The 24938-nt window shown below is 29.8% G+C and overlaps 14 protein-coding genes across 14 annotated transcripts; 6 read left to right on the top strand and 8 right to left on the bottom strand.

Annotated features, from left to right (window-relative positions):
- Positions 1 to 370: 370 nt before the first annotated feature.
- On the bottom strand, positions 371 to 1693 carry BN7_3264 (uncharacterized protein; the record flags this gene model as incomplete). Its single annotated transcript, XM_011276113.1, has 1 exon — positions 371 to 1693. The coding sequence occupies one exon, from the start codon at positions 1691 to 1693 to the stop codon at positions 371 to 373; it is 1323 nt and encodes a 440-aa protein (XP_011274415.1).
- Positions 1694 to 2632: 939 nt separating this feature from the next.
- On the bottom strand, positions 2633 to 3607 carry BN7_3263 (carbon-nitrogen hydrolase family protein; the record flags this gene model as incomplete). The annotated part of the gene is made up of 1 exon (XM_011276112.1): positions 2633 to 3607. One exon carries the CDS (start codon positions 3605 to 3607, stop codon positions 2633 to 2635), a length of 975 nt encoding a protein of 324 aa, XP_011274414.1.
- An 835-nt stretch (positions 3608 to 4442) lies between these two features.
- Positions 4443 to 5930, top strand: KHT13 (Hexose transporter 2; the record flags this gene model as incomplete). The annotated part of the gene is made up of 1 exon (XM_011276111.1): positions 4443 to 5930. One exon carries the CDS (start codon positions 4443 to 4445, stop codon positions 5928 to 5930), a length of 1488 nt encoding a protein of 495 aa, XP_011274413.1.
- Positions 5931 to 6149: 219 nt separating this feature from the next.
- BN7_3261 (Aliphatic nitrilase) lies at positions 6150 to 6860 on the bottom strand (the record flags this gene model as incomplete). The annotated part of the gene is made up of 1 exon (XM_011276110.1): positions 6150 to 6860. One exon carries the CDS (start codon positions 6858 to 6860, stop codon positions 6150 to 6152), a length of 711 nt encoding a protein of 236 aa, XP_011274412.1.
- A 417-nt stretch (positions 6861 to 7277) lies between these two features.
- On the bottom strand, positions 7278 to 8366 carry BN7_3260 (uncharacterized protein; the record flags this gene model as incomplete). Its single annotated transcript, XM_011276109.1, has 1 exon — positions 7278 to 8366. One exon carries the CDS (start codon positions 8364 to 8366, stop codon positions 7278 to 7280), a length of 1089 nt encoding a protein of 362 aa, XP_011274411.1.
- A 238-nt stretch (positions 8367 to 8604) lies between these two features.
- Positions 8605 to 9579, bottom strand: BN7_3259 (carbon-nitrogen hydrolase family protein; the record flags this gene model as incomplete). Its single annotated transcript, XM_011276108.1, has 1 exon — positions 8605 to 9579. One exon carries the CDS (start codon positions 9577 to 9579, stop codon positions 8605 to 8607), a length of 975 nt encoding a protein of 324 aa, XP_011274410.1.
- Positions 9580 to 10229: 650 nt separating this feature from the next.
- On the top strand, positions 10230 to 11717 carry KHT12 (Hexose transporter 2; the record flags this gene model as incomplete). The annotated part of the gene is made up of 1 exon (XM_011276107.1): positions 10230 to 11717. One exon carries the CDS (start codon positions 10230 to 10232, stop codon positions 11715 to 11717), a length of 1488 nt encoding a protein of 495 aa, XP_011274409.1.
- A 653-nt stretch (positions 11718 to 12370) lies between these two features.
- BN7_3257 (putative transcriptional regulatory protein) lies at positions 12371 to 13981 on the top strand (the record flags this gene model as incomplete). Its single annotated transcript, XM_011276106.1, has 1 exon — positions 12371 to 13981. One exon carries the CDS (start codon positions 12371 to 12373, stop codon positions 13979 to 13981), a length of 1611 nt encoding a protein of 536 aa, XP_011274408.1.
- A 178-nt stretch (positions 13982 to 14159) lies between these two features.
- On the top strand, positions 14160 to 15314 carry BN7_3256 (HVA22/TB2/DP1 family protein; the record flags this gene model as incomplete). The annotated part of the gene is made up of 2 exons (XM_011276105.1): positions 14160 to 14170; positions 14489 to 15314. The coding sequence occupies 2 exons, from the start codon at positions 14160 to 14162 to the stop codon at positions 15312 to 15314; spliced, it is 837 nt and encodes a 278-aa protein (XP_011274407.1).
- A 188-nt stretch (positions 15315 to 15502) lies between these two features.
- On the bottom strand, positions 15503 to 16240 carry MRP20 (mitochondrial 54S ribosomal protein uL23m; the record flags this gene model as incomplete). Its single annotated transcript, XM_011276104.1, has 1 exon — positions 15503 to 16240. One exon carries the CDS (start codon positions 16238 to 16240, stop codon positions 15503 to 15505), a length of 738 nt encoding a protein of 245 aa, XP_011274406.1.
- A 331-nt stretch (positions 16241 to 16571) lies between these two features.
- On the top strand, positions 16572 to 20297 carry RPB2 (DNA-directed RNA polymerase II subunit RPB2; the record flags this gene model as incomplete). Its single annotated transcript, XM_011276103.1, has 1 exon — positions 16572 to 20297. The coding sequence occupies one exon, from the start codon at positions 16572 to 16574 to the stop codon at positions 20295 to 20297; it is 3726 nt and encodes a 1241-aa protein (XP_011274405.1).
- Positions 20298 to 20596: 299 nt separating this feature from the next.
- MRPL23 (mitochondrial 54S ribosomal protein uL13m) lies at positions 20597 to 21136 on the bottom strand (the record flags this gene model as incomplete). Its single annotated transcript, XM_011276102.1, has 2 exons — positions 20597 to 21037; positions 21116 to 21136. The coding sequence occupies 2 exons, from the start codon at positions 21134 to 21136 to the stop codon at positions 20597 to 20599; spliced, it is 462 nt and encodes a 153-aa protein (XP_011274404.1).
- A 622-nt stretch (positions 21137 to 21758) lies between these two features.
- On the top strand, positions 21759 to 22211 carry RPB7 (DNA-directed RNA polymerase II subunit RPB7; the record flags this gene model as incomplete). Its single annotated transcript, XM_011276101.1, has 1 exon — positions 21759 to 22211. The coding sequence occupies one exon, from the start codon at positions 21759 to 21761 to the stop codon at positions 22209 to 22211; it is 453 nt and encodes a 150-aa protein (XP_011274403.1).
- Positions 22212 to 22607: 396 nt separating this feature from the next.
- On the bottom strand, positions 22608 to 24182 carry DIT1 (Dit1p; the record flags this gene model as incomplete). Its single annotated transcript, XM_011276100.1, has 1 exon — positions 22608 to 24182. The coding sequence occupies one exon, from the start codon at positions 24180 to 24182 to the stop codon at positions 22608 to 22610; it is 1575 nt and encodes a 524-aa protein (XP_011274402.1).
- Between the last annotated feature and the right edge of the window lie 756 nt (positions 24183 to 24938).

Here is a 24938-nt window from a genome sequence, read left to right as displayed (position 1 = left end):
GTTATGTGAGCTAATAATTTTGAGAATTTAAAAGTTTGAGGTTTGAGGCCTTTATATGAGATATTTCTGGATTTTCCAAGCTTGATCCTGTTTTTGGAGCAACAGTAACTATACTGATCATTGAAATTATTTGACAGAATTTTATTGTTAAATTTCCTTTGATCTCATTTATAATAATTCAAGTATTTCGTTTCATTTAAAAATTCAGAATTATTCATCAACTATCCAAGTTCCAACCCAAAATCAAAATTTTATACTGAAAAATACGCGATTTTTTTTATATCGGACATTTACGCCTTGTATAGCCAAGCTCTTTACAAAAAAATAGTTTCATAGTATACTTATATTGTTTTCTATTCTCTATACATATTCAAAGTTTCATACTTGATAATTGGTAATCAATACCTGAGACAGGTTCATCAAATTCATGAGGTCTAAATCTAGCTTTAAAGATTTGTGAATCATCATCATCTCCAGTATGATCATCATTTTCATCCATAACTAACCCGATTGCATAAAACATTAACCAGTTCATAGTCAATCCAGTATCAGTATGATTAACCTGTCTATATCTAATCTCTGGTAATGATCTGCGTCTGGCTGGGATTTCATTTGACATTGCATCATAACCTTTAGGAAATAATGTAATTAAAACTGAAAAATGCATATTTGTTAAAATTCCAACTCTTGTATTTCTTGAAATAAGACATGTAACTAAGTTTTGTAATGGTTTACAATTTGTAAATTCTGTTTCAAATTCAATTTCTAACTGAGGTGAATCATCAAATTGGATTAATAATTTACCATCATCTTGATCACCAATTTCAACTATATTTTCAAAACAATCTGAATTAATAATCTTTGAAACATCAATAATTGATGAGCCGTTAAGATGACGTCTATCACTTACTGATTCACATCTCATAAAACTCTTAGTATTTTCACGGAAGTATAAATCTTTACCACAATTTTTTAAAAGTGGAATAAAACCATCTTTAATGTAATCTCTAAACCATGTTTTCATAGAATCAACAGGTTCATATACATTGATGTTCTTTATTAAAATTTCTAAAATTTCTTGTTTAACTTCTTCTTCATTCGCATTTTTTGAAGATTGAGCAGTACTTATTAACTCATCGATATATGATACCATGTCTTCATAAAGTATTTCATATCTAGTTTTCATAGAATTGTAATTTCCATCTAAGAATGCATTTAACGGGTTTCTTGATCTATGAATATCTTCCAAGCTTGAGATATAATTATGAAAATATTTATCCATAAACTTTTGATTGAAACTTTGTATTTCTGAGATTTGAATTTCTGAAAATCCAGTATTGTCTAAATCATGATAAACACCTCTTGGTTCTTTATAACTTTTTTGAATTACCAATGCTGTAGTCACATGCTCACTCCATAATTCATTGATTTGATAAGGTAAAATGCTTTGGAGCTCTTCACTTAAATATTGTTTCTGTAAAGGACTGAAAAAAGCTAACTGATTTGACATACAAAGATTAATAAAATTAAAACAAATATCATGACGGATCAATTTAGTAATCATTTCAGAATTTCCAGGTAATAAACCATAATCACGTAAAGAAAATTTCATAGCTTCCGTTGTGATAGAGTCTGCAAGTGCTTTGTTGAGTATTTTTTCTATTTCGGGGGTTCTAAAATCGCTTGAACTCATCTTGATTTGTAAGTTTTTGTAATTGATATTTGTGAATTATAGTTTGAATGATATAGTTCCAAGGAGAATTAAAACTTTCATTTAAGAGAATTCACATCCTTTATATAGATAATTTTTCAGTGAATTCACTGTCTGGAGTGCGTGATTTAAAGAGATAGAGAAATTTACCTATGTTTAAGTGCTCAAAATTTGGTGAGTAATTTTGTGAGTTATAACTTATATTCATCAGTAACTCCGGATTTTTGCGCCAACCATGTTAATATCCCCGGGCGCCGGTCAAATTAATATGGCATAACTTAAAAATGTTGATTTAAGATACAAATTAGTGATTCTTTGATGAATTAAGTCATTACTGATATATTGAACTGAGTCTGTTTATAATGATCTGTTTATTTTGTTGAAATTCATGAAAAAAAAAATTTGAAAATTTTCACCTAATCCATTTTTGAGCTTAAAATAAAATTATTACCGTTTTCATTTTAATAATTTTAATTTTTTTAAATTTTAAAAATTAACAAAATTGCCGAATTATTAAACTTTCTTATAATAATAAGTAGTTAATAGTCTCTAAATATATTCTTAAATACTTTTATAATCGAGATTTATGTTTCTTTATACTAAAATCTTCAAAAAGGAGTAATTCGGCGTTAATCGGGAATTAACATTATAATTAATATGATGAATACTAGTATAGCGTATATAATTGGTTGAATCTGTTCTTACGAACTTAAAAGTCAAGTTATATGAGATATATACTATAATTTTGAGCTAAGATGATAGAAGTATTTATATATCCTGAATATCATAACAATAATCTACTACTTAATCCCCTATATCTTTTATATAAACTACCTGTTAACCAACATGAAAGTATCCATTCATTTATTCAGTTATATGTCTAGATTATACATCCATGAAGCATACTGCTCAGCCCTGAGCTTAATTTGTTGGACCTGTGATGTAATTCTTGACATCTTCATTAACATGATGATGAGCTAAAGACATCATATCAGGTCTTGAATAATGTCCAACAATATCAATGAAATGTTTTTGAATCAAAATCTTGTGCATATCCAAGTCATGAATGATTAATCCATCACCTTTGAAACTTGTATCTGAAGCTAAATACCCATCTGGCTGGAACACGGCAGATGCTGGAGTACCCCTACCAGTCATACCAACTATATCAATATCTGGAATAGATTCTTGTAATTTTTCACTAGTTAATTGTGAAGAGAACAAATAAAATGATTGCGTTTGTTGACTATATGCTCTAGAAAGTGCATAAAACCCTTCCTTAGTAAAACACCATGGATTTTCACCGTCACATTTATCATTAACTGCTGGCCATGATCCAATATGAATTTTTTCATGTTGTGCAGCACTATTATAACTTAATAATGGTTGTTGATGTTCCCAGCATGATAAACAGCCAACTTCCACAGGACCAGCTTCTTTGAAATCCAAGGTTGCAACTGATTTCAAATCACTTGATCTACCATCACCGTATAAGATACGTTCAACATGAGTTGGTTTTATTTTACGTCTTTTCAAAACAACTTGTCCATGTTTATCAATGATACATTGAGAAATATAAATTGAATCATGATCTCTTTCAGAAAGACCTAAGACAACATGAATTGGATTGGATTTGATAGTATCAATGATTGATTGAAATTCTGGTGAATCATAAGACAATGAATTATCAATATAATTTGCATTTTTTAAAGAATCTGCAGGTTTAGACCAGATCCAAACTGGATAACCTGGAACGAAAACTTCAGGAAATGCAATCAATTCAGCACCTGATTCATAAGCTTCTTTGATTAACTTGTTAACTTTGGCAACAGTACCTTTTAAATCCCACCAAACAGGTTCAGATTGAACAACAGCAACTTTAACGAATGGGCCCATGTTTTTGAGTAATGAATAATGAATAATGAATAAAACTTTTGATATTTGTGATATCTGACCTTCCTAATCAAATCATATTCATAAACTCAAGGAAATTAACAGGATTATATACACATGGTCCATTACCCACTGAAAGTCTTAAATCAATTAGTACTATTGATTATCCCACTGAAGGTCTTAAATCAATTAGTAATATCATTATCAATAAAGCACACTCTAATCCTTATCTTTCGGTTGAACGCCTGGGATATCAAGATAGCATGCTCTCAAGATAGCAAGCTATCAAGATATCAAGATATCAAGCTATCAAGACCCAATGGGAATCCTATACCACTGCGCTAGCCATGATTCATGATATTGAAGTTCGGGCTTTGACAATTTCGCAATAATGTTGAGCGATTTTTGGAAAAAAGAGCGATCATGATATGCCAAAATGTGATCGTATTCGAACGTATAACCATGGTGATTTGCAATAGACTTGGAGACCTGTATCCAATTTGAATGTTGCCTGAAATATGGGAAGAAGGTTGGGTATGAAACCACTTCTTTGGTATGAGGTTTATACGCGAAAATTTGAACTTTCTAAAATCTGATTTAGATTCTCAAAGTGTTTGAATTGTAGTAAATGGTTATCTTAGATTATTAGTAATATCATAATACTTGTTTATCTAAATGATTGAAGATTTGTTGATGAAATGAGAAAGATTCGTTATCTATTATCAAAGATGTTTGTTAAATCATGTATAAAACCTCATGTATAATTCCAATATTCCAATCATCAACATGAGAAATTGGTATTAAAATACCATACTAAAGCCATAGAAGTCCAGATATAATGAAATTCTCAGCTCATACAACAAAATTAGCAATCGCTGCATCTTTTGGTAGTCTAACTTATGGGTTCACCTCTGGATTAGGTGGTTCCATTCCTGGATTACCTTCATTTATTGAATATTTTGGATACTTGGATAATCCTAGTATAGCAGATGCTTTTAATGGTCTTTATGCCGGTGGTGGTATTATAGGTTGTATTCTTGGTGGTATTGTTTCTGGTAAATTTGGTAGGAAAAAAGCTATATTCCTTGGTGGTTTATTGGGGATCATTGGTGGAGCATTAATGACTGGTGCTGTTAATTTGGTTATGCTTTATATAAGTAGATTTATTGCTGGGATTTCAATTGGGATGTGTGTTATGCTTACACCTATTTGGCAAACTGAAATTGCACCTGCTCAAGGTCGTGGGTTTTTGGTTGGATTGCATGGTGTTATGATTTTAACTGGGTATGCATTAAGTATGTGGTCTGTTTATGGTTTTTATTGGCTTGAAAGGGGATTTAATTGGAGAATCCCATTAAGTTTCCAACTTATTTGGCCTTTATGTTTATCAATTATTATTTGGAAATTACCAGAATCCCCAAGATGGTTATTAGAAAATAATAAAATCTCAGAAACAAGAAAAGTTTTAGAAATTATTGATCCTAGTACTACAGATGAATCATTTCAAATTATTTTAGATCAATTTGCTAAAGAATCTCAATTATCAACTTGGAAATCGTTAATAACTCATAAACCAAACAGGAAAAGATTAATTGTTGGATTTCTTATCATGTTTAGTGCTCAATCAACAGGTGATTTAACAATTGCAAATTATGGTCCAACATTATATAGAAACTTAGGGTTTTCACCATCAAAACAAATCATGTTAAGTGCATGTTATTGTTCCACTGCAGTGTTATATAATTTCATTGCAAGTTTAATCATGGATAAATTAGGTCGTAAAAAAATGATGTTTATTGGATTAACAGGTTGTTGTGTTTGTTTGATTGGTCTTGCTATTGTTTTAGCTTTATTTTCAGAGTCTAAAAATATGGATGGTAATAGAAGTGCTGTGTTTTTATTATATTTTAGATTGACTTTCTATGCAACTTTCCTTGATGCAACAACTTATGTTTATGCTACAGAGATTTGGCCAACTCATTTAAGAGGGATTGGTAGTAGTTTATCATTTTTAGGAATGTTTATAAGTATGCTTGCATATATTACACCAGTTACTACTGCATTAGAAAATATTAAGTGGAAATTTTATGTTATATTCATTTGTTTAACTGCTGTTAATTCAGTAATTGTTTTTTGGTATTTCCCAGAGACTAAGAATTTAACATTAGAAGAAATTGGTGCATTATTTGGTGATTATGATGAAGATTCAGTTATAGGAGATGATAAGGAAATTGAAGGTATTGAATTAAATGATTCTTCAGATTCTCAACATGAAGTTAAAAAAATCCATGAATCAATTTTAGATAAAAAGATTGGAGATGTTTAAGCCAAGAGCCAAGTGTGTATACATATAGAACAATAAAATAAACAATGTGTTAATACCTCAAATTGACAACTTAGGCCTTTGTCCTTTATGGTATATTAGATCATGACAATATTCTACTACGTAATCCCCTAAATGTTTTTATATTAGCTACATACTAATCAACATGAAAGTAATCATTCATTTATTCAGTTATATATCCAGCTTATACATTGATAAAGATTAATTCTCAGCCCTGATAGCCAAAGACATCATATCAGACCTTGAATAATGTCCCACGATATCAATAAAACTCTTCTGAACTAAAATCTTCTTCATATCTAGTTCAAATGTCCCATTAAATTGTTTAGAAAATCCATCTGGGTTATATAATTCAATTCCTTTTGAAGTATAATAAATGATGAAACATTGAGTTTGTTGTGCAAAACTTTGGAATATGGAATGGAAATTTGGGGATTTAGATAATTCATCTTCATAAACTATATGAATTTTTTCATGTTGTATAGCGGAGTTTTGAAATTCTAAAGGGTTTAGATGTTGTTGATTGAACAAAGTACCGACTTCTAATGAACCTTCATTGAATTTGAATGTAGTGACAGTTTTCCCGTTTGGGGTTGTGGTTATTAATCCATCTTGTGATGTGGTTTTAAGTGTAATTGTACCATTTTGAGAAAATAAATATCTGATTGTGGTTGAATTTGTTGAAAGTTGAGCTATAAGGTTAACATTTGACTCTTTAGCAGTGGATTTGAGAGTTTCTTCAATATAATTGATATCTTCATCACTTGTATGTAGTTCTGGGATGATAATCATCTCAGTGTTATCAGCCTTTACCACCTTTGCTATCCCATTGATTATGACCTGAACTTGATCATGTAAGCTCAATTCCCTTGAACTCAACAAATCATTTGACAAATAACCAATAATGACCATCGTGATTTTTGTTTATCTTGTATAATGTGTTTGGGCTTCTTGTGTCTTCTTAATCTACGTATTCAAGTGCAGAATTGGAGTTTTTATAAATTGGGCTGGTGTGCTGATCACAGTATTAAGAAGCGGTAAAAAGATACCGCATTTTTATGATAAGCTTTGATTAGAGGAGAGACATATTGACAAAAACACTCCAATGAGATACAGCCTTTAGGGCTTGGATTGTATCGATAAGGGGTGTGGAAGTACTGAAATAACTACTGATTACACATCATGTATCAGTTTTAATATTAGTAATTTATTTTGTTTTTCTCTTGTATTCAAAGGCCGATCTACTTATATAGCAATAGTTTTTATAAACTTTCATATCTCATTATTCTTATCATTAGCAACGTTATTTGTCATTCTTCTTCTTCTTCTTCACATTAATATATCTTCATCTGTTGTTTCAAAATACAAATCATCATCTTCATCTTCATCACTTCTTTTCGGTAAGATTCTGAAAAATAATTCCTCATCATAATGTAATTTAGTCATCTCCATAATGAATTTTATATCATGAGCATTTATATTTTCTATAACTAATTGATCTCCTGTAGGATTATACCTTTCAAAAAGCGGACTAGAGAATTTAGTCAAGATTGAAGTTATATCCTTATGTAAAATTGATAAATTATTTAGTTCAGAATTTTCAAACAAGTTTTCAGTTTTCAATTCATTTCTTGGACCTTTTGATTGTTCAATTGTTATATAAGGATATTTAGTTTTTTGAATTGATACATAATTTGTTATATCATTTGATTTTTTAATAATCCATTCATTCCCATTAAGAAATGGATTCTCTAATGCATAATCAATCGTTAAGGTCTCAACTAATTTCCAATTAAAATTTAAATGTTGATATTTTGGATCATGATTTAATAATGTCTTATGAGTGATATTATCAATGACACTGAATACATGTCTTGATATATCCAATATATATTTCTGTAATAACATCATTATAACTGATTGGGAATTATTCAACAAGATCAGTTTTGTACCATTCTCATTAGCCTTAACAAAGAAAAACATGTTTAATTTTGTCAACAAGTAGTCAACAATGGCTCTAACTTGATTATTTTCCAAATCTAACAACTCATCAATTTCAACCTGGGATCTAGGACAACCTTTAACTGAAAGTATTGAAATCACACATTGTTTAACGAAAAGATGAAGGAAATCATGATTTTGAACATAGAAATCATTATTCTTAAACCGACCATCTCTCATTGGAATATTCAACAAGGGTGAAATGACATTTTTCTTGAGGAAAGTATGATCCAAAAGGTTTTGAGATTCACTGATTTTGATATCTGAAGCTTCAAAAAGGTCTTCTATTTCGTATTCAAGGGTGGAAACATTAAGCGCTTTGGTAAACTGTTCCATGGAAACTGGTGATGATTTGGCTGGTTTCTTTAGCTGCTCTTTGGGCTTGAACTTGTGCTTAGGACCTCTTCTGGGTGTCATTTTTGGTGATTAGCGCTGTGCTGGGTAGAAATGAGTTCTGGTGAAGTTCAAGTTTTAGAAGGGATCCCTTTCTATTGTTGTCTCGTATGATTATGCGCGAAGTGCTTAAACAGATAACCGAGAACTCTCAAAAGGGAAATTGGTGAGATATATACTGAGATGTTGTGAGAATAAAAGACTACTAGTGAGTTAGTTAAGTACTTATCATATATTCAAATATCAAGTGTGTTTGGTTTGCTTAGTTTGTTGGGCCTGTGATGTAGTTTTTAACATCTTCATTAGCATAATTATGAGCTAAAGACATCATATCAGGTCTTGAATAATGTCCAACAATATCAATGAAATGTTTTTGAATCAAAATTTTGTGCATATCTAAATCATGAATGATTAATCCATCTTCTTTGAAACTTGTATCTGAAGCTAAATACCCATCTGGATGGAAAACAGCAGATGCTGGACTACCAGTACCATGAATATCAATCATATCAATATCTGGAATAGATTCTTGTAATTTTTCACTAGTTAATTGTGAAGAAAATAAATAAAAAGTTTGCATTTGTTGACAATATGATCTAGCCAATGAATAAAAACCTTCTTTACTAAAACACCATCTATTTTCACCACAATATTTTTCATTAACTGTTGGCCATGATCCAATATGAATTTTTTCATGTTGTGTGGCACTATTATATCTTAATAATGGTTGTTGATGTTCCCAACATGATAAACAACCAACTTCCACAGGACCAGCTTCTTTGAAGTCCAAGGTAACAACTGATTTCAAATCACTTGATCTACCATCACCATACAAGACACGTTCTGCATGAGTTGGTTTCATTTTACGTCTTTTCAAAACCACATCACCATGATTATCAATAATACATTGAGAAATATAAATTGAACTATGATCCCTTTCAGAAAGACCCAAGACAACATGAATTGGATTTGATTTAATAGTATCAATAATTGATTGAAATTCTGGTGAATCATAAGATAATGAATTATCAATATAATTTGCATTTTTCAAATAATCGGCAGGATTAGACCAGATCCAAACTGGATAACCTGGAACAAAAACTTCAGGGAATGCAATCAATTCAGCACCTGATTCATAAGCTTCTTTAATTAACTTGTTAACTTTGGCAACAGTACCTTTTAAATCCCACCAAACTGGTTCAGATTGAACAACAGCAACTTTAACGAATGGACCCATGTTTTTGAGTAATGAATAATGAATAATGAATAAAACTTTTGATATTTGTGATATCTGACCTTCCTAATCAAATCATATTCATAAACTCAAGGAAATTAACAGGATTATATACACATGGACTCATCACGATCTAAATCCAATGAGTATTAATCATTTAATCACACATCCATCCTTATCTAATCTTCAAAACCCCATCAAATAATAAGATCCATAAACAAGATGGGGATTACACCCCGCTAGTAACTACTCATTGACCATTAATGCCAATTGTCATTTGATAAACTTGGAAAGCGGTATCCAATTTGCGCTTTGATATTTTGGAATTTGTTGATCTTCTGAAATCGGTGAATGGAAACCGCTTTTGGTATGGTATGAGGTCTATACGCGAAAATTCAAACTTTTTAAATCTTTATCCAATCTGTTGATTTAGATTGTTAAATTGTTTGCATTGTAATACACGGTTATCTTAGATTATCATGAGTGTTGGTTATCGATGTGATTGAAGACCTGTTGATGAAATGAGAAAGATTCGTTATCTATTATCAAAATATGTCTTTATGTATAAAACCTCAAGTATAATTCCAAAATTCCAATCATCAACATGAGAATATTAGAATATACTATACTAAAGCCATAGAAGGACATATATAATGAAATTCTCAGCTCATACAACAAAATTAGCAATCGCTGCATCATTTGGTAGTTTAACTTATGGTTTCACCTCTGGGTTAGGAGGATCCATTCCTGGGTTACCTTCATTTATTGAATATTTTGGATACTTGGATAATCCTGGTATAGCAGATGCTTTTAATGGTCTTTATGCTGGTGGTGGTATTATAGGTTGTATTCTTGGTGGTATTGTTTCTGGTAAATGTGGTAGGAAAAAAGCTATATTCCTTGGTGGTCTGTTGGGGATCATTGGTGGTGCGTTAATGACTGGTGCTGTTAATTTGGTTATGCTTTATATAAGTAGATTTATTGCTGGGATTTCAATTGGGATGTGTGTTATGCTTACACCTATTTGGCAAACTGAAATTGCACCTGCTCAAGGGAGAGGTTTTTTGGTTGGATTACATGGTGTTATGATTTTAACTGGGTATTCATTAAGTATGTGGTCTGTTTATGGTTTTTATTGGCTTGAAAAGGGGTACAATTGGAGAATTCCCTTAAGTTTCCAAATCATTTGGCCTTTATGTTTATCAATTATTATTTGGAAATTACCAGAATCTCCAAGATGGTTATTAGAAAATAATAAATTGGCAGAAACAAGAAAAGTTTTAGAAATTATTGATCCTAATACTACAGATGAATCATTTCAAATTATTTTAGATCAATTTGCTAAAGAATCTCAATTATCAACTTGGAAATCGTTAATAACTCATAAACCAAATAGAAAAAGATTAATAGTTGGATTTCTTATCATGTTTAGTGCTCAATCAACAGGTGATTTAACAGTTACAAATTATGGTCCAACATTATATAGAAACTTGGGATTTTCACCATCAAAACAAATCATGTTAAGTGCATGTTATATTTCCACTGCAGTGTTATATAATTTCATTGCAAGTTTAATCATGGATAAATTAGGTCGTAAAAAAATGATGTTTATTGGATTAACAGGTTGTTGTGTTTGCTTAATTGGACTTGCTATTGTTTTAGCTTTATTTTCAGAATCTAAAAATATGGCTGGTAATAGAAGTGCTGTGTTTTTATTATATTTCAGATTGACTTTCTATGGAACTTTCCTTGATGCAACAACTTATGTTTATGCTACAGAGATTTGGCCAACTCATTTAAGAGGGATTGGTAGTAGTTTATCATTTTTAGGAATGTTTATAAGTATGCTTGCATATATTACACCAGTTACTACTGCATTAGAGAATATTAAATGGAAATTTTATGTTATATTTATTTGTTTAACTGCTGTTAATTCAGTAATTGTTTTTTGGTATTTCCCAGAGACTAAGAATTTAACATTAGAAGAGATTGGTGCATTATTTGGTGATTATGATGAAGATTCAGTTATAGGAGATGATAAGGATATTGAAGGTATTGAATTAAATGATTCATCAGATTCTCAACATGATGTCAAACAAATTCATGAATCAATTTTAGATAAAAAAATTGGAGATGTTTAAGCCAAAAGCCAAGAGTATATACATATAGAATAATAAAATATAATCAATGAGTTAATATCTGAATTGATAACGTAGGTTTAAATTTAACAAGGTTCATATCAAAAGTACTGACTCAGGAGTCAGCATCTGATTACAAGAAAGACACATGGCCTCCTGATTACCAGCCAATAACAAAAACGTACAATCAGGTAAAGATAATCATGCTCTCGTGTTATCGTACGCACACTATAAATATTGATAATCATAAAAGTGAAAGGCTGAACTAATTAAATTTCAATTTTGATTTAATTATGCACATAAACGCATGATTCTGGGAGCTAATCAAAAAAAAAAGTTTATGTAATCGTAATACACTAAAAAGGCTTCAAGGAACAACGGTTTTAGTTTCTCAATTAATCAACTTTCAAGTCTTAATAAGAAGGTCATTTACTGATAAAGGTCATAGAACTTTCTTAATTAAGTTGTTTGAAGTTGTTGGGATTAGTGCTTGGGCTTTTCAAAAGGGTGATTTTATTGGATATATGGAAGTTGGATTCATAGGAGATTCATTCACCGATGTTATATACTCAAGTTGAATATATTGAATTAATAACATTTGAAAAAGTTAACATATACATGAACTATACAGTATGATGAGGTAAAGTTAGTTCAAAATGGAAACTGCTTGTTTAAATTGTCGAAGATCCAAAAGAAAATGTGATAAATTGATACCATCATGTTCACTTTGTAATAAAAAGGGTAAAAAATGTATTTATGATCCAATTGATGGTAGGAAACCTGCAACTAGTGAATATACAAAAGCATTACACAAGAGAATAGAGGCCTTGGAAACAGCATTGGGAGTTTATACACAAGGTCATGGGATATTGGAAACCAATATTGATCCAACTTTAGAAGCTCATTCAATTAATTATGATCAGACAACAATACATAAACCAAGGTTTAATTTTAATATTTGGATAAATGAAGGAAGGAAACATCTTTCAATAAATGGACAATCAAGTTTAAGACATTCAAATAATGGATCAATTATATTAAACCATGGATTGATTAATCAATTAAATCCTAAATCAGAGATATATCAAAAAATTAAAGATATAGTTGATGAAAATCATAAAGAAATATTTACATGGTTTTTCTCCACATTACAAAACACATTCCCATTGGTTGATGAAGGTTTATTCTTTGCTTCTTTGGAAGATGTTATTCATGAAGGTACTGAATTAGGTCAATATGTTTCAGTATCGTTAATCAATTCTATTATGAGTCTTTATTACCTATTCCAAGGTCAACCTAATGATTTTTTGAAATATAAAGAACTTTGCAAAAAGCAATTAGAATTAGAATTAAACAATAAATCCAAAATTAGAGTGGCAAGTGTTCAAACTTTATTAATCTTAAGTATTATATGTATGAATTGTGGTGATGAAACAAGTGGTTCACAATATTTAGGTAGAGCCATTCCATTATGTTATCATATGGGATTAAATTCTAATCATTTTGATCTTGTGGAAAGAGGTATCCTGTCAAATAGAGAAGTTGAATTGAGGAAGAATGTATTTAAATGTTGCTTTTTAAGTGATTGTATAAATTCAACTATATTGGGGTTTCCTGGATTATGCTCAAATGTTGGTGCTGAAGAAAGAGCTGATGAATTGGAAACATATGATGGATTTAATGAGATTAATGTTTTCAAAGAAATGTTGAATTTTTCCAAGATTGAATGTGAGATTATTTCCAAATGTTATGGAGGAAGACTAGATAATCAAGGATTGGTTGTTTCTTCATCAATGCTTAAATGTCATGAGTGGAAAAAGAATATGAAATCATGTACAAGATGGAAGAATAATAAATCAATACCTTCATGGTTTTTAGAAATATCAAGATTAATTTTGATTCTATTGATTCATAAAAGTCATAAACTAGGTCCTAATAATTTAAATGACTCATTGACATGTCTTGATCAAGCAACAACCATTATAAAACTATCCTTGGAGTATAAACTTTCAGATTCTTTCTATTTATACAAGTTGATTTATAGCTTATACATTGCCAATTTGAATTGTTTATCACAGATTCAAAATGATGATTTGGTGATAAGGAAAAGTGCACAAAAATACTTGCAAAAGGGAATTGAAATAATGATTAATGCTGGGATCACAAGGGATTTATCAAGACTTTATATAAAATCTTTGAAATATTATAATGAAGAATGGTATGGAATTGGTGCAAATCAGGGAATATTTGACATAAAGACACCCTGAAAACTGGAGAAGATAGCTAAAACTTTGAATAATATGAATAAATGTAATCCAACTCTATATAATTGTAAATAGATATAAATAATTGTAGATGAATATTTTACCCCAGATTATACTGATTACTAATCCCTTACATAACTTTTTTTACCCGCTTATCTTTTTAATTTCAGAAAAACCACAAATGAATTTAATGTACAAAGGCAAAAAAAGTTGAAATTTAAACAAAACTAAAAATTGAATTTCGTTTTATCAATTGATTGAATTAAATCACTGGTTATTTACTGCTATATTCTAAGGTTACATATTGCTAGTGTTGTGTTCAGACTGTGCTGTTGTTTCGATTGTGCTATTTGTGTCTGACTTGAAATCTCAATTTTTGATAGTATTTTGATAGTATAAGGATAATATAAGAAGGCAATTTATAATTTTAATAATGTTTTCAATTATTTTCAATTTAACAAGGTGAGTTAATTTGGTTTTGATCTTGTTGATGATGTACTAACATTCTAGTTTAACTATTTCATTTGCCTTCCCATTGATTTCCACTTTTAAATCATTGAAAACTAATGATATCAATTTAATTAAATCATGGTTAATTTATTGGATTGTCTTTGGTTCTTTAACTATCTTGGAGTTTCAATTTTATAATTTAATCTTAAAATATCTGCCATTTTATTCAATTATTAAACTTTATTTATCAATTTGGTTAATTTTACCAAATACAAAAGGTTATGAATTTATTTATTTTAATTATATTGATGAATACTTGGGTCGTTATGAAATTGAAATTGATTCTTTTGTTAATAAATTATATGCCAAAAATCCATTAGAATTTGTCTTAAACTTATTGAAAACTTTGAAAATCATATCATCTGATCAATCGTCAAATAATACATCATCTAGTTATACATCAAATGGTGTAAATCAATCAATTTTTGATTCATTTGCAAATTCAATCATTTCAAAACAATCAAATCCTAAACAAACTCAACAACAAAATAATATATTTGAAAGTTTAGTTGGTGTTTTACAATATTTCCCTAAACCAACAGGTTCAACAAGATCAACAAGATCAACAACTCCAACAGGTTCAACAGGGACAACAAATGAATCAAGATCTTTAAACACCACCACTACAACTGCAAATACTTCAAATGATGATTATGATTTTGTTGGTAAAGATGAATATGAAAATATTGATGAAACTACTAAATTGAATACTGATTCAACTAAAGATCTTGGAAATGAATTAAAACAAACAAAGGTTAATAATGGTTGGTTTTCATGGTGGAATAATGGATATACACCAATTGATGAATCAAAGAAACATGAATAAATGGTATATGTGGTATGGTTATATGGTTATATATGGTTATCTAGTATATGGTATATGGTAAGGTTTTGGGTTATATAGTTATTTTGGTTTGGTTTTTTTTTTAGGGAAATATAGGTTATTTTAGTACAATATAAAACTTTGTAATAGTAATTATTTATATATATATACAAGTGGGATCCAAAGATTATTCATAAATTCAAGTACTTGGAAATCAATTTTTCATTTTCTTTTTTATCATTTATAGATTTTGTTTCATTTTTTTCATTCAATAATTTTTTCTTTAAAAATTTTGGTACAAAAGGTTCAGGTTTTTTTGGATATGGACCTAAAGCACCACCAAATGCAGTACCAGCTTTTAATTTATCCGAACCTAATCTTCTTGTATTTTCCACATATTTATCTAATTCATTCATAAATCCAACATTATATTCTTCATCTTTATCTTTTGGTTCTTCAGGCCAAACAAAAGGTTCCAATAAATCAACAGTCATTTTTTTAATAGAACCAGTTCTATAACGGGCAACAACACCTTCACGAACAAATTTCCCTGGAATAATTTGTGTTGTTATTTTGAAAACTCTAAGGCCATATAAATTATATAAATAATCTCTTAAATCCATTCTATTAAATGATTTGGGGACAATGAATTTCGCTTGGTATGGGGTATGTTTAGCATTTGGTCTTAATAGTACAACACGAGCAGTTGGGAAATATAATTGTTTTCCACCAATTTTAAAATGTGGTTCACCTTTAGCAATAGATGATTGAATTAATTCATAAAGTTTTTTTGGATTTGATAATTTTCTTGAATCTAATTGAACTTTTGATGGGGTTTTAGGTAATGGTTGTTCTGTAGAATGAGTTGCAAGTGTTCTGATTCCTATCACTGGGGCTTTGAACCCTAGTTTTTGAGTTATACGTAGCATCTTTGCCCTGTGATCTGTTTGACCTTGATGATGGCCTTCATTTAATACTGGTTGAATTTTGGAACTTTTTCTGATTTTTCCAAAAAAGATCAAAGCCGGGTAAATTTTGGGATCTTTCGCGAATTTTTGGATTTTTTGGCGTTGAAAATTGAAATTGTTTTGATTATTAAAAAGAAGATCTTAACAAAACAGAATCATTAAATTACTTCAAAAGGGATTAATTAGTGGGAGAACTTGGTTGTTTTCTTACGGATTGTTGTTTGTTTGTGTGTGCTTTATTGCGTGGCGTTTTTTCCGCTTGGTTTTTGGTGCTGATTTGAGCTAATTAAGCATGTCTGACGGTGAGTTGAAGGCAAAATTGATATCAATCAAGTCGGAGTGCAATATACTAACAATTGTTTCAAAAGAGTACGATGTTGATCCATATGCATTGGAAACAGAGGATATCACTTCAGAAGATTGTTGGACAGTGATTTCCTCTTTTTTCAGAGAAAAAGGGTTAGTTTCTCAACAATTGGATTCATTTGATGAATTTATAAATACTTCTATCCAGGAATTAGTATGGGAAGATTCAACTTTGATCCTTGAGCAACCAGCTCAACATATTACAGAAGATGATAATATAAATAGAAAATATGAAATTAAATTTGGTAAAATTTTCCTTTCAAGACCAACAATGACTGAATCTGATGGTACAACTCAACAAATGTTCCCTCAAGAAGCTAGACTACGTAATTTAACTTATGCAGCTCCATTATTTGTGGAAATGGATAAAATCACTTATGAAACTATAGATGGGACTAATGATTGGACCGTGATAAAAGATGAAGTTGAAGATGAATTAGATGATGATGGGAATGATAATAAAAAAGTTTATATTGGTCGTGTTCCAATTATGTTAAAATCTAAATATTGTTTATTAAGAGACTTGGAAGAAGAAGAAATGTATTCATTAAAAGAATGTCCTTATGATATGGGTGGTTATTTTGTTATTAATGGTTCTGAAAAAGTCTTGATTGCTCAAGAACGTTCTGCTGCAAATATTGTTCAAGTTTTCAAAAAATCTGCTCCATCACCTGTGTCTCATGTTGCTGAAATTCGTTCTGCTTTGGAAAAAGGTTCAAGATTAATTAGTTCTATGCAAATTAAATTATATGGTCGTGATGATAAAGGTTCAGGTAGAACTATTAAAGCTACATTACCTTATATCAAACAAGATATTCCAATTGTTATTGTATTTAGAGCTTTAGGTATTGTACCAGATGGTGATATCTTGGAACATATTTGTTATGATCAAAATGATTGGCAAATGTTTGAAATGTTAAAACCTTGTGTTGAAGAAGGTTTTGTTATTCAAGATCGTGAAGTTGCATTAGATTTTATTGGTCGTCGTGGTAATGCCTTGGGGATTAGAAGAGAAAAACGTATTCAATATGCTAAAGATATTTTACAAAAGGAATTTTTACCTCATATTACTCAACAAGAAGGTTTTGAATCAAGAAAGGCATTTTTCTTGGGTTATATGGTTAATAGATTATTATTATGTGCATTAGAAAGAAAACCTCAAGATGATCGTGATCATTTTGGTAAAAAAAGATTAGATTTGGCAGGTCCTTTATTAGCTAATCTTTTCAGAATTTTATTTAAAAAATTAACAAGAGATATTTATCGTTATATGCAAAGATCAGTCGAAACTGATACTGATTTTAATTTAAAATTAGCTGTCAAGGCAACTACAATCACTTCAGGTTTAAAATATTCTTTAGCTACTGGTAATTGGGGTGAACAAAAAAAGGCAATGAGTTCAAGAGCTGGTGTTTCACAAGTCTTGAATCGTTATACTTATTCATCAACTTTATCACATTTAAGAAGAACTAATACTCCAATTGGTCGTGATGGTAAATTAGCAAAACCTCGTCAATTACATAATACCCATTGGGGTCTTGTTTGTCCTGCTGAAACTCCAGAAGGTCAAGCTTGTGGTTTAGTTAAAAATTTATCATTAATGTCTTGTATTTCTGTTGGTTCAGGTTCTGATCCAATTATTTATTTCTTGGAAGAATGGGGTATGGAACCTTTAGAAGATTATTTACCTCACCAAGCTCCAGATGCTACAAGAATTTTCGTTAATGGTGTTTGGCATGGTATTCATAGAGATCCTGCTAAATTAATTTCTACAATGAGAAATTTAAGAAGAAGAGGTGAAATTTCTCCAGAAGTTTCTATTATTAGAGATATTCGTGAAAAAGAATTTAAAGTTTTCACAGATGCTGGTAGAGTTTATAGACCATTATTTGTTGTTGAAGATAATGAAGAAACTGGTGCTAAAGAATTAGCTTTGAAAAGAGAACATGTTCAAAAAATTGTTGATACAGAATATGGTGATTATGAAGAAATGGAAGAAGAACCATTTGTTTGGAATTCATTAGTTACAAATGGTATTGTGGAATATGTTGATGCTGAAGAAGAAGAAACTATAATGATTGCAATGTCACCAGAAGATTTAAACCCAGAAAAATATGGTACACAAAATTATGATGATCCAGATCCAAATAAAAGATTAAAACCAGGTACAAATAAACATGCTCAAACTTTTACACATTGTGAAATTCATCCTTCAATGATTTTAGGTGTTGCAGCTTCAATTATTCCATTCCCAGATCATAATCAATCTCCTCGTAATACTTATCAATCAGCTATGGGTAAACAAGCTATGGGTGTTTTCTTAACAAATTATAGTGTTCGTATGGATACTATGGCAAATATCTTGTATTATCCACAAAAACCTCTTGCTACAACAAGAGCTATGGAACATTTGAAATTTAGAGAATTACCAGCTGGACAAAATGCTATAGTGGCTATTGCATGTTATTCAGGTTATAATCAAGAAGATTCTATGATTATGAATCAATCAAGTATAGATCGAGGATTATTTAGATCTTTATTTTTCAGATCTTATATGGATCAAGAAAAAAGAGTTGGTATGACCGTGGTGGAACAATTTGAAAAACCAAATCGTAGTAATACTTTAAGATTAAAACACGGTACATATGAAAAATTAGATGATGATGGATTAATTGCACCAGGTGTTAGAGTTTCAGGTGAAGATATTATTATTGGTAAAACTACACCAATTCAAGCAGATTCTGAAGAATTAGGTCAAAGAACTGTGTATCATAGTAAACGTGATGCTTCAACTCCATTAAGATCAACAGAAAATGGTATTGTTGATCAAGTTTTAATAACAACAAATCAAGAAGGTTTAAAATTCGTTAAAGTTCGTATGAGAACTACAAAAGTTCCACAAATTGGTGATAAATTTGCCTCACGTCATGGTCAAAAAGGTACTATTGGTATTACATATCGTCGTGAAGATATGCCTTTCACAAGAGAAGGTATTGTCCCAGATTTAATTATTAATCCTCATGCTATTCCATCACGTATGACTGTTGCACATTTAATTGAATGTTTATTATCAAAAGTTTCTGCACTTTCAGGGTTAGAAGGTGATGCTTCACCATTTACAGATGTTACAGTTGATGCAATTTCTAAATTATTAAGAGAACATGGTTATCAATCAAGAGGTTTTGAAGTTATGTATAATGGTCATACAGGTAAAAAATTAATGGCCCAAATTTTCTTTGGTCCAACTTATTATCAAAGATTAAGACATATGGTTGATGATAAAATTCATGCAAGAGCAAGAGGTCCAGTTCAAATTTTAACAAGACAACCAGTTGAAGGTCGTTCAAGAGATGGTGGGTTACGTTTTGGTGAAATGGAACGTGATTGTATGATTGCACATGGTGCAGCAGCTTTTATGAAGGAAAGATTGATGGAAGCTTCAGATGCTTTTAGAGTTCATGTTTGTGGTGTTTGTGGGTTAATGTCTGTTATTGCTAAATTAAAACATAATCAATTTGAATGTCGTGGTTGTAAGAATAAGATTGATATTTATCAAATTCATATTCCTTATGCTGCTAAATTATTATTCCAAGAATTAATGGCTATGAATATTGCTCCACGTTTATATACTGATCGTTCAGTTGATTTTTGAGAATATCAAATAAAAAGAAGAAAATATGAAAAAAAAAGTAGATTTTTTAAATATCAAATCAAATTATGAATATAATTATTATTTAAAATGAAAACTAAAAAACTTATGAAAAAATCATGTATATTATTGTATAAGTAAATAAAAAAAAATTAATATAAAATGGGTTAAATAGAAGTTTACGTCTACAAGAGAAATATTTGTATGATCAAAAAATGGTATAATGTGCAATTTGGTTTCTATTTACAAAGTTAAGCACTTATATATAATGTACAATTAATTCATATGTTGCCTCTTGGTTTTCAATCTTGTTCTAATTCTAATAATTTCTTTCTAGCTTCAGGTTGTTGATCATGAACAGCGAAAATATTTTGTTTATAAGGGTGTTCAGAACCATCAAACACTTTTAATCTTTCTAATCTTGCCTTACGTAGTTTAGTCTTTGGTAACATACCACTAACAGCTTTTCTTAAAACTTCACCATAACCTTTATCATGTATCACTTTATCCATTGGAGTTAATTTTAATTGACCAATTTTACCACTATGTCTCCAATATAATTTATCTTTTAATTTATTACCTGTGATTTTCAAATCTTTACAATTTGTAACAACGACATAATCACCAACATCATAAGAAGGATCATAAATAGGTTTATGTTTACCCATTAAAGTAATTGCGATTTGTGATGCTAAACGACCTAATGATCTGTTGTCTTTTGCAACATCAACATGATGCCATAGCTTTGTGAAGGCCAATGAAGTCTAGAAATTTCCAGATTAGTAACATTATTCAACACGCTCTATCCAATGCAAACATACTCTTCCGATTTTTTGTGACATTTCCCACTGGATTTCAACTAAAAACCTTGTAAATTCAATGCAATTTTGTATTCAAATCATTAAAATGTTCAACAAAAAATTCGTGAAAGAACTTTTTCAGGAAATTCGCGAAGACCCGCGAAAATTAAAGTTTGGTGTTCGGATGTTGAACTTTTCAATTTATCACGAAATTTGAATGTCAACAAAAACAACGGAAAGTGACATTTTAAAACCAGGAAAGAGCAAAATCAATACATCTTTAACCTAATCAAAGGGATTCTGTGTTGTAATAGGGGGAATAACAAGAAAGGACTTTACTCATACCTGAAAACCTGGGAAATTTGATCAAAAAACAATAGATTTTACATTCATTAATATCATCTAATCATTTAATCAATATAATTTGGAAAAAGTTTCAATTTATAAAACAACAACAATTCAATTCTAAAACCTATCAAGGATATACATTCCTCATCAAACTATACCTCTAGAATCATATAAATCATACATACCCATATAAACCATGTTTTTTTTAGTATGTTTTTCTATGAATATTGATATATAATATTATACTAACATCAGTTCTTAATAGAAAGATTTATCATTAGTATTAAATTTACATCCTTCATATTTCGGTCCACAAATGAATCAATTCTTAAGGACGAAACTATTAAATGAAGTTGAAGGTTCATGTACAGGTAAATTTGGTTATATAATGTGTGTTTTAGATTGTATGAGTATTGATATTGGTAAAGGTAAAATTATTCCAAGTGATGGTTCAGCAGAATTTGAAGTTAAATATAGAGCTGTTGTTTGGAAACCATTTAAAGGTGAAGTTGTTGATGGTGTTTGTTCACAAGTTAGTAAATTAGGTTTTTTTGTTGATGTTGGTCCTTTATCTGTATTTGTTTCAACTCATTTAATACCTTCAGATATGTCATTTAATCCAAGTTCAAATCCTCCAGCTTATCAATCTGATGATCAAGTTATAGAAAAGGGAAGTAGAGTTAGACTTAAGATTGTGGGGACAAGAGCTGATGTTAATGCTATTTATGCTATTGGAAGTATAAAGGAAGATTTCTTAGGTGCTTTATAAGATTAAAAACATCCTAATTTATATCATATATCCAAATAGCTTAATGTGTGATCACCTCTTTCAACCTTTTAATTTGAAATTAATTATATAATGTATTATAGATATATTTTTTGTGTTACAATTCAAACCCTAGATCAACAAATAAAAAAAAACAAACATAAATAAATAAAAGTTTAATGAATTTGCAATTTAAATCTACATGACCAATCTATAGTAGGCAGACGTATTAATGAGATATAAAGAAAAGTTTATTATTTGTTTTTTTGTGTTATAAAAAAGTTTATATAAATTATCTCAAAATTTTTTCTATCTAGATATAATAAAACAAATTATTCTCATCAAGAATAATTCAAAACTAAAGGTCAACTCTAGTTATGGAATTAAAACAACAAAAGCTTATTCTTCTTTAGCTTTTTGAGCACATTTCAAATAGAAATGACCACCAATACCAGCTTCAAAATCACCTTTATTCCATTCACTTGTATATATACCTTGATTAACTGCATCCAAAACAACTCTTGATTTAGTTAAATATATATAACGATGACCTTCAACTTTAACAATACTATTATGCCATGGTGTTGGAATATGTAATAAATCTTCAAAACTTGGTTCATCACTTGAATCTAAACTTTTGATAATTTTACATTCATTTGTATTGATCAATCTAATACCATATTTTGGACCTGCATTAGTATGAGCATGAATTGATAAACGTAAATGGAATGGGAATAATAATTCAACTAAATTTGAATAAGCATCATTTCTTTTAATCATTTCAAAAGCAACTCTACTAACAGTTTTTTTAAAATTTCTTTTAGACATTTTTTTACAAACTGGATGTAAAGCTAAATCTTCCAACATAAATCTCATAAAACCTCTATAAAGATGTAATCTTGGATGATCAGGAGTATTAACATCTTCTCTTAATTTACCAGCATCAGTATCACAACCTGCAATTAATAATCTTCTTGATAATTCAGCATCTTCACAAATTTTGGAACCAGTGTAATGAGGTAATTGAACATCTTTAATCAATTCTTCATTAAAAGCTTCAGCATCTTCTTTGAAAAACAAATCTTTTAATGAAACAAAACCAATATAATCTTTATCAGCATTTTCACTAAGTTTAACATGTTTATAAAAATATTTTAAACGTTCAGTATAAGCATCAACAACATCATCATCAACACCAATACAATCACTGAAAACATGACCATCAGAAACAATAAAGATTTTCATACCTGGTGAATAAACTTGTTCAATAGCTCTAGCAGTGAAAATTAATCTTCTCAAAGCTAATTCTTCACCTTTATCAGGGAAAACACCAACAACTTTTTGAGTATTTGAAGATTTACATGGGAAAGCTGGTAAAACACATTCAATTTTAGCACCTCTTGAAGTGAAATAATGAACTTTATCAACAAAATATTCACGACCACCATTATTCCATTCATCATTATTTGTAGTGTTTTTCAAATGTTCAGCAAAAAAATCAGCAACAAAATTAGCCATTTGTTTAGCAGGATCCATAATTGTTGGTTTAACACTATCTTCAACTCTTGAATCTTGAACAATTAATTTTGCAAACCAATCATGAAATTTTGATTGATGACCACCAATAGTTGCTAATTCAGTTTGAGAAGGAGTAAAATCTTTCAAGATAACACCACGAGTAAAAGTTTCATCAAATTTTTTAAATTCATAAACTTTAACAGAACCTTCATGAGTAATTGGTAATGAAGATGAATCTAATTCATCTTGAGTAAAACCATATTGTTTAATATCAGCTTCATTTTGTTCCTTCATAGCCTTCATCTTTTCAACAACTTGAGGCCAAGCAGCGTGAATTTCAAAACCAGCCTTATTATCATAACATAAAAGGTTATAACTATCATCCCTTGAATAAATGGAATAGAATTTGCTAAAAGTGGAGTTATCCACGGTTTCAGGATTCTCAGAGACTGTCATATTATAATAATAATAATCACTTGATAATTGACTAAGGTAAAGAAAGAACAAAAGTTATAAAAATTCAAAGTCTTTGAAATGTGTTTTGATAGTTTATATATATTTATGAATAATGAAAAATTTTCTAACCTTTGAGAATAAAATTTTTACTATGATTATCATTTAAAAACTTTTCATCAAAAGCTGTGGTATGATATTAATGATGATCCAATCTTATATCAATTAAAGGAAATCTATTCTCAAAAAACTGTAATGAAAATGGCAATTAATCAGATGTAAATTGATACTTCAATGCAAGCTCTTTAGTAAGACCAACAAAATCAGCCAATATATCTTTAACAAGATGATGATCAATATCAAGAATATACCCATAAACGTAATGAAATGGTGAAATTGATGATGGATCCACCCCAGTTTAGTAAAAATCTTCTCTTTAATTAGATGTGGATGTAGATCTAAATTTTCTTCATATGACAAAAACTTCTCGTATATGTGTCGTAGACTAAAAAATACACCAAGTCCATTTCATCATGCAAAAGAAAAAAAAACTAGCAGATCTTAAAACATGCCATAGTTGAACAAAGAATTAAAAAGAACCCTTAAATGTCATAATAATCATTGTAAATCCATACAAAATCACAAAAAATGTCATAAAGAGCAATGCAATTGATACACCCAATGGTCTCAAATCAGGACCAAATCAAGATACAAATGGACCCATTACCGCAATTCAACCACACGTTTCAACCAAATACT

Source organism: Wickerhamomyces ciferrii, contig 00088 (genome assembly GCF_000313485.1).
Source record: "Wickerhamomyces ciferrii WGS project CAIF00000000 data, strain NRRL Y-1031 F-60-10, contig 00088, whole genome shotgun sequence".
NCBI lineage: Eukaryota > Fungi > Ascomycota > Saccharomycetes > Phaffomycetales > Wickerhamomycetaceae > Hansenula > Hansenula ciferrii.
Note: the sequence above shows the minus strand (reverse complement) of the source record. Positions and strands in the feature narration are given on the sequence as shown.